General features: G+C 37.0%; 1 protein-coding gene and 1 pseudogene across 6 annotated transcripts in view; one reads left to right on the forward strand and one right to left on the reverse strand.

Moving 5' to 3' along the window:
* The window catches only part of TP63 (tumor protein p63), a 210,099-nt gene extending 203,190 nt beyond the window's left edge, over positions 1-6,909 (forward strand). For 2 of the 6 annotated variants that reach the window (XM_006925835.3, XM_015599873.2), the window contains exons 12-14: positions 1,097-1,241; positions 2,548-2,641; positions 5,571-6,046. In XM_006925835.3, coding sequence (XP_006925897.1) covers positions 1,097-1,241; positions 2,548-2,641; positions 5,571-5,867 — 536 coding nt within the window. In that variant the 3' untranslated portion in view covers positions 5,868-6,046. Of the gene's footprint in view, positions 1-1,096; positions 1,242-2,547; positions 2,642-5,570 lie in introns of all 6 variants that reach the window. The other 4 variants (XM_025042290.1, XM_025042291.1, XM_006925836.2 and 1 more) reach the window with 3 other exon arrangements.
* Positions 6,910-11,425: 4,516 nt separating this feature from the next.
* Positions 11,426-11,541, reverse strand: LOC112474226 (annotated as a pseudogene).
* Between the last annotated feature and the right edge of the window lie 526 nt (positions 11,542-12,067).

Consider the following 12,067-nt stretch of genomic DNA (forward strand, 5'->3'; position numbering starts at 1 on the left):
TGACAGGTCTACGACTTTGATAATGAAAGGAAAAGAAACCATTTACTTTTTCCATAATTTTCTTTACTGTGACTTCTTATAGTCCTCAGCTTTTTCTTGGGATTATGAAACAGTCGTAATGGTGATGATCCTTCACATTTGTGTAACACAGTTTGCCTACTTCTTCTTTATATTTCACCATTTTCCATTGCTGTCATCAGGAAATTCGGAGGGGAGATCCATGAGACATGATGGGCCTGTGCCCTTTAGCTGACCGATTCATTGCAGAGCTCTTTCCTCTTATGCATACTACTATTCACTAAAATAGAAGCAAATTACATTTATCTTTTTGTAGACATATTATTTTGTTCTTTTTTTGAAGACAAAATGTTTTTCATAAATATAATTGATATTAAGCTTTTCTTCTCTGTAAGTGAATGTTTACAGCTTATGGTTTAGTAAAAAACTACCAGTTTTGGTGGTGTTCCCAAATACGATTCTGAAATGGACCATAAGAAAGAGCTGGAATTTTTTATTGCATTCTTCCTTATTATGGTTCTCTATGGTTTATGGTTCTCTATAAATATTTCAATAAATCCTCCTGTTCCCAAACAGATATTCTAAAGGTCACTCTCTCATTCACAGATTTGTTCATTTGTCCCCTTAACCTATGTTTAATGAGTGTATGCTCTGTGCCAGGCACTGTGCTAGGATCTGTGGGGATCTAGACAAGTACAGGATCTAATTTCCATGTTTGAAGAGATTAGTCTAGTGAGGGAGGTAGTCATGTGACCCATGAAGGCAAGTACAAGGAGGAAAGTATTAACATCAGGAGCAGTGAGCAATTGGATAGAGCATTAGAAGCAGAGAAAGAAGTGGGAAGAGATTGTCCTAAAAGAATGTACAAGGTCAAGAGGTGTGTAATTAGTTTGGACTTAGGTGACTCTTCTGATCGGTGAGATGTAGGGTGCTTGAAGGGGCGTCATGAGAGATAAGGCTAAAAAGGAAGCTTGATAGATTAGGCCCTTGGTAACATCAAACCAGGCAAGGTGGACCACTGGGATGCTGGTACGTGATGACGGCAGTAACCCTCTCTGTTCCTCCTGCTTCTGTTCAGTTCCTATGATGGGCACCCACATGCCAATGGCTGGAGACATGAATGGACTCAGCCCCACCCAGGCCCTCCCTCCCCCACTCTCCATGCCATCCACTTCTCACTGCACCCCCCCACCTCCGTACCCCACAGATTGCAGCCTTGTCAGGTGAGTCCACAGCATGTGCCTGTCCTAAGCATCTCTGGGTGGTGGAGGGCGGACACTGTCCAAAGTTAATAGCACAGTTGGAAAGAAAGAAAGCAGCCCTATGGTTTAAGTACAGCCACTATTATCTCTGATCCATGGAGTGGTCAGCAGTATTTAATCAAGGAACACCACTATAATCAACATGGGAAAAAGTGAAAATGTGAGTTTATAGGCATATAATTTTCCATGCCTCTTCCCCCATCTTCACTTTCTCCCTTCCTCCTCCCTCACATTTTCATACTCTCAGTTGTGGCCTTCAAATTGGTGCTCAGGGCTGGGGTTCCCAAAAGGGCAGCAAACTTGCTATCTCGCTCCCTTTCCTGCTCTCTAGGCCTCATAGCTCTCAGCCACCATGGGATTATTATTTTGGAGTTGGATGTCCATAAAAAAGTTTTGATGTTAGCAAAAATGACAGGAGCTTTCAAGAACTTGATGGCCTCTGCTGCTTTGCTATAATATGGGAAATAGGTACACTTGAGGCAAGGGAGTTCAGATAACAAGAAGAGGAGAAATGCATGAAGCCTGAAAGATCTATTTTTCAAGGAGGCAAGAAAAGCACCCAAATCTCATGCCTAGTGCACATTGTCTGCCCCTGCTTCATGTGCAGAATGATTCTTTCATTTGGCTGCTGGATTAATGTGTGTCAATCTCCATGTGATTGATGCAACAGAACTAGCTGTGTCATTTAAAGGAATGGCAAAGTAGATGGCTTATTCCACCCAGCTCTGGCTCCATGATGGCGGTGGCATTGTCGGTCTGAGACCAGCACCAAAAAGGAGGGAGTCTGTATTTTGAGGAAGACATAAATCAAAAAGCATTAATGACTTCTTTGGATAGTGGCCTACAATGACCTATCCTAAGGACAGGTTCCATTTTCAGAACCATCTCAGAACCCCCAAATACAAAACAAAGTAGAGATGCTCTTTTTTGTGCTGAAGAGCCAGGAGGCAAGAGGGCTGAGTCCTTCTTTTCACCCCCTGCAATGGCTCCTAAGGCACTTACATAGAACCCTTACGATGCAGACACCATTTGAAAATTGCTGCTCTGCAGGAATCCTTACAGTTGATTCTAATTTTTATAGACCTAAATTTCAAGTCATTAATCATCGCCAAACCTCAAATCCAAGGACCACTTAACATTTCATCTGCCCTTAGTCTCTGTAAGGCATCCCAGGGCAAAATGTTGGGTTTTCCTTTATCTTGCCAATGCAGTTGGGGTGAACTTTCTTTTTCTGTTTCCTTCTTCCTCTTCCCTCCTCCCTCTGCAGTTTCTTAGCGAGGTTGGGCTGTTCATCATGTCTGGACTATTTCACGACCCAGGGGCTGACCACCATCTATCAGATTGAGCATTACTCCATGGATGTAAGTAACTGTCAGAATTTTCTCTTGAGTTTTATTTCTTCATTTTATCCCTCTGATGACATCCGCCTTGTAGTTCAATCTCCCTGGTTTTAAAATCCGTTTTTGTCATACCCCCAATCCTCAATTTTGATGGACTCCATAACCATATTAGAAAGATTCTCATGCCTCAGCCTATACCTATGAGAAGCTTAGCAATCAATCTTCCTCAGCTCGTTTGATCAGTCAGTTGTCTGTTGCATGCATACTATATACGGAATAGGAAAGAGGAGATCTAATTCCCACCTTCGAGAAATTTATAATCTCTAAAGAATTCAGAGAACTTTTGGGATGTTCTTATTAACTGGTATAAGATCCCAAGGAGGATAGCAGGAAGCAGGTGGTATTATTTTCACTTTAAAACATGGAAAGACAACAATATAGTCATTTGCCATCATGAGTTGATGACAGAATCAGGAATAGAATGCTAAGGTGTAAACTTCTGGTCTTTAACTCTATTAGTTGGCTTCTTCTGCTTTTCCTTAAAGTAGTACCTTAGAGGGGATTCAGCTGCTTCTCTCAGTAAGAACCATATATTCATTTTCAATTCTGTCAGAATAGGGCCCAGACATCCCTGGTCATTGAGAAAGATCACTGGTTGCGGGTTCAATTCCCAACTTTGCTTGTTAGCAGCGATGAGAACTTGAGGTTATCACTTTGCCTCTCTGGGTCTCAGTGAATCAAATTGGATTCAAAATCACCCTCTTCTGGCTTTGACATTCTTTGGTTTGTCTTTAGAGCAAACTGGATGGGAGGGGACTTTTCTTGCTTCCTACACCACTCCTGGCACTATTACTCATATGGGAGCTCATATTGTCCTAGTTTAAGGCAATCTGATTTTCCTCCCAGACTACCCTTCATGCTGGTCTCTTTGGGGTTTACTATCCTTTCTTCCAGCTTCCAGAGGGCCCTTTGGACTGGTGGAAGAAGACACTCTGCCTCTGCTTCTGCTTCTTTAGTTGGGATCTCTTTTTTCCCCCTCCTTGAGCACCGATGCTAGAGATGCCCTTGCAGCATGAGAATGCCCCAGCCCTGTGGTGACAAGTTTATGCTGTGACGCCCCTATGCCCACCCCTATTTACCCCATAAGTCACCCCTGGCTGCTGCTCCCTGATGGAATAAATTATAGGTGAAAACTGTGGAAAAAGCTTAAAGGGTCAGTTCTGACAGGTTTCAGATAACTTTACAATGATGTTCATCCACTGAAGAATAAAGTTGCCCTGTGTGTGAGAGACTTACAAAATGGAACAGGAAATTTGTTCCTTCCCTATATTTCTAAAGATGTACCTTACATTTGCTCACTTGCCCGCACTGGGGAGTGTGTCAGTGTGCACCCTTGGCTATTGGGATCTGCAGCCGCTCTTCACTAGTACATTTCTGCTAGCGTTAACTAGGTCTTATGCCAGTCTCTGGGCCATAGCTTTCTCACCTGTCAGTTATAAGTTCAAATCTATTCAGAGAGTCATGCAGATTAATGGAGCCTAGTTTACAAAGAGTTTGGGACTTACTGGGAAATTCAGAAGTGTAAAGAGCCATGCTCACTTATGTATTTGTGGATTTCTTTTTTTTATAACATGTTCTTCTGCTAGAATAGGAAATTGGAGTATCCATACTGCAAATATCCAAATTGGGAAATATTGGGAAGCTATCTAATTTCTGCATCTTCACCCAGCTTCTTCTATCTCATTACTGGAAATAGATGCCACTTTTTCAGCTTGTCTCTCAACATCAGTCTAAGTTATTTGGCATCCCTTCCTAGAAAAGGAATGTGGTTAAATTTGGGAGTTTTCATAAGTATCCCCTCTGAAATGCAAGAATGGATTAATAACATAACATAATAATACAAATGGTTAAGATTTAAAGTGTATGCTTTATAATTTGCAAAATACTTGAATATCCACATTTACTAGGAGTCCACAATATCTGTTGACCTAAAAAGGAATTGTATCCCATTTTACCAATGAGGCCCAGTAGAGAATAAGTGGCTTGATGAATGTCTAGAGCCAGTAAATGTCAGTAGGAGAAACTTTGTCAAAGTCATCTGTCTCCATACACAAAGTTATTTCTACCCACCATGCTGTTCTATAAAGAAACATGAGCCATCACTGAAACAAGCTAATGAAGCACTAACATTGATAACTATGAGATACTACCAGTTAGTTAAGGTAAACCATATTTGTAATGCCTCTAGCTCCCATCCATAGAACATGAGCACATACTCTGCATGTTGATACCCTGGTTTGTCCAAATACCAAAAGGCCTTTTGGCCATTGGGGCAGTTTTAGACTGAGAGGATGTCCTGAGTCCCCAGTTCATTCACTTAGTTGTATAACTTTAGACTTGTCAACCTCTCTGACCTTCAGCTTTCATATCTAAAATTAGGTGTAATAATATCTATCACTAATCTGAGCATTAAATGAGATCATGAAAATAAAATAATTAGTTCAGTGCCTGGCATGTAGAAAATGCTCAATACCTGATCTTTTCTTCTCATTTTCTCATTTGAGTGCTGGCGACATTCCATTAATACCTTTTTTCCTAATGACTAGAGCCATGTACATTTAAGTGTCAGAAGGTACCTTTACCTTATGTTTTTGTTTTGGAATTTTTGCCCTCGGATCTAAATACTGTCCCCATTTTACTAATGGAAGAAGCGAGACCAGTAGCGAAAGAGTGAAATGTTATCCACAGCAGAGATGGCCCCTCAAAGCTGTACTTTTGTGCTTAGTTACATATAGTGCCAAAGGTTATCTGAGAGTTAATTTTATTTTCCAGTTTAGAGATCAATACAAGTCATTTAAACCAGAACACAGGGGAATGACAAAATGGTGTAGACTAAATGTTGATTGTCTCTTTGTCCTAATTCTCCCTGACTCCTTTTCCTACTGCACAGGATTTGGCAAGTTTAAAAATCCCTGAGCAGTTCCGACATGCCATCTGGAAGGGCATCCTGGACCACCGGCAGCTCCATGACTTCTCCTCCCCTCCCCATCTCCTGCGGACCCCAAGTGGTACCTCCACAGTCAGTGTGGGCTCCAGTGAGACCCGCGGTGAGCGTGTTATTGATGCTGTGCGCTTCACCCTCCGCCAGACCATCTCCTTCCCACCCCGCGATGAGTGGAATGACTTCAACTTTGACATGGATGCACGTCGCAACAAGCAACAGCGTATTAAAGAGGAGGGAGAGTGAGCACTAATGTCTGAGCTCTTTTTGTTCTCTTCCCATCTGCCTAGCTCCCTACAAGGCACTACTGCTTGACCTTCCAAACGTTCTCCCTATCTCCTTCCTCTTCTCAGTCTAGTTTTTTAAGGGAAGGAGAAGAGGCTACTTTTTGCCTAATTTCCACCCTGATTCTGGCTTTAAGCCCTCAAATCTATTGCTTGACAGAACTAAAGTTGTCACAGCAAGGTAGAAGGGGGCCAAAAAAGCAGTGGGTATCTTCGTCAGCTGCAGAGATGTCTCATTGACTTTTATAAAGCATTTTCACCCTTATAGTCTAAGACTATATATATAAATATATAAATATATGATATATATTTTTGAGTGGGGGCATTGAGTATTGTTAAAATGTAATTTAAAGGAAAGGAAATTGAGTTGCACTTATTGACTTTTTTTTAATTTACTTGCTTTGGATAGTTTATCTATACCTCTTCTCTCAAGGGGTATCATGTATGTTAATACATATCTAGAGCTTGATGGTATGTGTAAGTGACAATGATGTATAGATTTCTTAAGTTCTTTTGATGTTAAACACAGGCCACATCAAATCTTTGGCTAGAGCCACTTGTATTTACCATTGCTTATTACGTGGGTGAAACTGTATACATATGTACATGATTCTCAGTGTTGGTGTATTATGTGTTACTGCCATTCCTACTAGTGATGGTGGTTCACTTTGGGATTATTTAGTTCAATTTCAAGAAAAAGTTTATATTCACATTATCACACGCTAGAGAAAGAAAATACCCTCTCTTGTTTTAGGTTGGGAATGAAGAATATGGAGTATAGCTAAAATTTTTAAAAGGTCCATGGCCAGTTCAAAAATACCTGGTATCATGTATCTGGGGATGTATTAGCAGTTCCCTTAAATTCACTACCAAACACCTGATCTCTTGGCATTTATTGGAAAAACATCTGCTGCCATTATAAAAGCATTATAACTAAATTTTACTAGTAGATTGACTAACTCACTTACACCTTTGCTACCCTTGATAGAATTAAGTTTGAGTTGATTGGGATGAATGCCATCTATCCAGTTCTTACAGTGAAGTTGTAATGTCTATTGAGAATATCCAAGAAAAGCAGATATTATATAGAAATATTGAATCTCCACTAAACAGTAAGAGGTCTCAGTGAGCCATGAATCAAAATTCTTCGAAGACCTTTTGAAATATAAATAATATTATTCAGTAGATGTTTCTTTTAGAGACACTCCTATAAAAATCTTCACGTAGAGGCTCGTTTATCTCCTCAAAGTTTAAAATAAGAGTATTGATTTGGAAAATATAAAATTATGAAATTAGTTTTCCTCTGTGGTATCAGTTGCATCACTAAATCACTTTTTTTTTTTTTTTTTAATGAATAAGAGTTTTACTTTATTGTAAAGTAACTGTGAGGACCCAATTCCCCATCTGTTTCTCTTCTGGACTGTGCATAGACATAAAAATGTCCCCACAGTTCAGGGAATAAGCCTTCCATTAGAGCTGTTACTTGAACCACATAAACAAAGAATTATCCTCAAAGTTTGAGGAAACATGTAAATGACAATATTCCCCTAGACGTTTCAGAAACATACTTTGTAGCAAGTTTTTTCTTCAAAATATAAAACAAATATTTTGTGTATATGCTAATGAGCTCTAAAATCCTCTCATACTTTCTGGCAAAGGGTTATCATTGCACATAAGCTTTCATTTTTATTTTAAAGTGCAAAAGGGCTAATGTGGCTCTAAAATATAATGTATGAGTTTCATCTGAAAAGTGTACATATGTTTTGTGTGTGAAATTGCATATTTTGTGTTTCAAATTTTTTTTCTTTTGGGGATAGCGGGTTTTTCAGAACCACGATTGAAACCTTTTTTATTATTATTATTGTTTTTATATTTTCATGGAAACAACAGTTAGTATGACTACAGCGTCAAATAAAAAATATAACTAAGATGGGGGGAAGGGAAAGTTATTGTTTTTTATTATTATTTTTATTTTGTATGTTAAAGAGAGTGAGTCCTTGATTTCAAAGTTTCATTGTGCTTAAATGGTGATAAGCACTGTTAATTTGTGTAACAAGCATGCAGCTTGGAAAACCTATAGAGAAGAATGAAAGCTGTGCCTTGGCAAAGCTAGGAAGACAAATGGCTTCTTCTACTTTCCTGAGTGTTTGAGTAAACGTAAGGGCTTCTTCTGAGCTATTTCAGCACTATTCAGATGGCACTAGGGACTCAGAAATTCCTGTACTGTATCTAAGTGCAACTACTGGCCTCATCCTGGTGGAAACTTACGCTCTTTGAGTGTATGCATAGCTAGGACATAGGGGTAAAAGAATATTAAGGATAAACAAGTGAGAATGGGCTTAATAAAGTTCGTGTGGCCTCAGCTCAATGCAGTTAGCTGAGAACTGGATAGGATTTTGTTTGGAGATGGTTAGAAACAGAACTGGAGAACAGAACTTTGCTCATTAAATCCGTTTGCATTTTGTTTTCTTGATATTATCCTAAAGTACAGTATATGGAATGTTGAATGTTAAAGGGTTGTGTTTTTTTTTATTATTTTTATAATTGTACAAAAATTAAGTAAATGTCAAATGTTTTATATGCTTTGTTAATGTCTTTGAAAGGTTCTTTCTCATAGATGTTATACTTTTTTTTAAACTTCAGTTGCTTGTCTTTTGGTATTTTGCATTATGGGCTTTCGGTGAGCCAGAGGCAAATCTACAAGCCACTTATGTTTTCCAAGACATGCAATAAAATTAAAAAATAAATAAAAATGGATTGAGAAATGGTGTTAATGGTGTACGCATGTGTGTGTGTGTATCTATCTGTCTGTCTTCTGTCCTTTGGCCTTATTTTTAATCATCAGCCTACTCTGACACCTCATCTAATGAGAAAATATTAGAGAGGTTCAAATATTGATGCTTCACATCTCAAAACAAAATAATTATTAGTTTCTTATGTTAGCAAAATGTGAAATAGAAAAGACCAGGAAGATATACTTATTTGGTATGTGAGATACTCACAGATTTAATACTTCGATTGAGGTCAGAATGAGTTTCCTTTGGAACAGAGATTAGATTACATATTCCTAATGTCTAATTTAGTGACCTTCCCCGTGGTGCTCATCGATGACCTGCTCAGCACTGTGGGGCTGGCATGCAGAGTACCCTGGTTCTGTGTGGGAACAGAATTGCAAATGGTAGGCTTTAAACTCAGTGTTAAATATCACCATTTAATTACATACATTGATTCAGTCAATAAAATATCTACTGTCAAAATGATTTAATTAGTTTATTAAAGAAATGAAAAAGCTCATTCCTTTATGAGCTAATGTTAGAAAGCAATTTAATACCCTAGATTTATAAACAACTTTATAGAATAACATTGTATATAATATATAGCATTTAAAGATATCTGTTTTCCTATTTGTAAATGTCACATTATGACTATATATATGCAAAGCAGGTTCAGCTTAAATTAGGGATGTTAAAAGATTCCAATTCCCATTCCTTAAAATTGAGGTAATGGATTATCCCCAAAGTGAAATGGTTGATATGACATTTCCATGAAAAGAAAAATAAAAACCAATGAAAATGGTTAATCCTTGATGTACTACCAAGGCACTTTGGATTCAACTGTAGTTTTTACTCTTTTTTTGAGCAATTCTAACCGCTTATATAGATTAGTACTTCATGACTTTTATTCTCAGAGGTCTTCTAAAGTACAAAAAAAACCCTTTTTTAAATTTTAAGACTTTTTTTTAGAGTAGTTTTACGCTCATAGCCAAATTGAGAGAATGGTACAGAGATTTGCCATATAGCCTCTGACTTCACACATGTATAACCTCCCTCATTATCAACATCCCACCAGAGTGGTGCATTGGTAAAAATGAGGAACCTATACTGATGCATCATTATTACACAAAGTCCACACTTTACATTAGGATTCACTCATTGTGCTGTACATTCTATGGGTTTGAATAAATATATAACAGTATGTACCCACCATTATTGATTCATACAAAATAATTTCACTGCCCTAAAAATGCTCTGTGCTCCACTTATTCATCTCTTCTTCCCCAAAATCACTGGAAACCACTTATCGTGTCTGGCAATTCTTTACTGTTTCCATGATTTTGCCTTTTCCAGAATGTCATATGTCTAGAATCATACAATATTTAGTATTTTCAGATGGACTTCTTTCACTCATTTTACCCGTTTTAGGTTTCTCCTTGTATTTTTTTTTTCATGAATTCATAGCTTATTTCTTTTCAGTGCTGAATAATATTCCATTGTCTCGATGTATCTGTTTATTTGTCGATTCACCTACTGATGATATATGTTTAGCATCTTTTCATGTGCTTATTTTTTATCTGTATATCTTTTATAATGAGGTGTCCATTAAGGTCTTTGCCCATTTTTTAATCAGCTAGCTGTTTTCTTAATGAGTTTTAAGAATTCCAAAACTACTTTAAAAAAAGAACACAATTTATTTCTTGCAATTATCAGAAGACCTGTTAGACTCTTTTATAAATCTAAAATGCAGTATGAAAAGTTAGTGATATTGTTTTTCCATATCTGGAGACTTTTTTTCCTCCTTACCATTCTAGGAATTACTTTATCTTTATTTATCAACCAATTCCGATGATCAAAAAAAAAAAAAAAAAAAGAGAGACTAAAATTTTAAGGAAAAAAGGAAGAATGGTGTAATTGTCCAAAACTCTGCTGTCTAATATTGTAGCCACTATTTAAATGTGACTACTCTGCACCTGAAATGTGGTTATTCAAAATTGAGATGTGCTATAAGTATAAAACACTCATTAGATTTCAGAGACTTAGAATAAAAATAAAGAATGTAAAATAGCTCATTGATAATTTTATGTTGATTACATGTTAAAAGATAATATCACAGATTAAAGGCTATTATTAAAATTAATCTTACCTGTTTCTTATCATATGTGCCCACTAGAAAATTATATTAGTGGCTTTCATTACAGTTGTGTGGGACAATTGGCTTAGAAAGATGATACAATGAGAAGCCTAGAAGGGTGATGAAATTATTATTGCATAATTATCTAATTTTTCTACTGTGTGGCCCCAAAATATTGCATCATCTTTCAAGAAAGTATAGAATAATATGAGACATTTATCTTTAAAGTCTGCTTTTAGTTTTTCATAAAAATTCAGAATTTTTCATTTTCTCCTGATAATAGCAAAGAGATTAAAATTGACAGAAGATGTTTTAAAATCGTCAAATTAGAAGATGAATGTAAAAATACAGTTGCACTTTGGACTCTCATGATGACGGTGAAATGGATTGTTTAAGTAAAATCTCAGACTGAGTCATCATGTGATGATATCCTAGATGAATTGTCTCAGACAAAAGCCTCAATGGTTGATGACTACACCTTCTAAAGATGAAAAGGATATATGCTTCTGTTAGTTAATTACTCAACAAGTAGAATTTTACCATGTAATTTTTGGAGACAAGAATCTGACCACCTATTTTTCTTTTCTTTTTATTATTTATTATTATTATTTATGCCTACAGCATCTGGTCTTCCTGGGTGGTCTCCCATCCAAATACTAACCAGGACCAACCCTGCTTAGCTTCCAAGATCAAGCATTGGGCTTGTTCAGGGTGGCATGGCCATAGACCATGGACTGTGGCTCCACTGAGGAGTGAACCTAGGACTTTCTGTGTGTAAAGCAGATGTGCTAACCGCTACACTATGGAGCCACGTCCTTAACTATTTTTCTAAAAGAACATTTGACAGTATTCTTTAACTGTAATGATTCTTATGCACCAAAGTTTACCTGATACACTTCACAAAGTGGAGGTATGAGTGTTTCAAAGATAATTGCAAGAAAATAGATTATGTAGAATTTTAATTCACTGAATCAGTCATTCTAATTGGTGTTTAGCAATGTAAAAATAAAAAGTATTTGCAATCTTGAAGCAAAGAATATGGTCATCTTTTTAACAAAATATGAGAACCATCAAATGTTCAAAAATTTTTTCAACTATTGAATTTTGATAATGCAAATGCAAGATAAAAAATCAGAAGTAATGATAAGCTGGTACATATTTGAAATCAATATTTACAAGATGGTTATGTCTCATTGCATGATAGTCCATAAGTAATTGTATTCTGAAGATATTTCCCATTTTGCCTGTATATGT

This window comes from Pteropus alecto, unplaced genomic scaffold, assembly GCF_000325575.1.
Source record: "Pteropus alecto unplaced genomic scaffold, ASM32557v1 scaffold88, whole genome shotgun sequence".
Classification (NCBI taxonomy): Eukaryota; Metazoa; Chordata; class Mammalia; order Chiroptera; family Pteropodidae; genus Pteropus; species Pteropus alecto.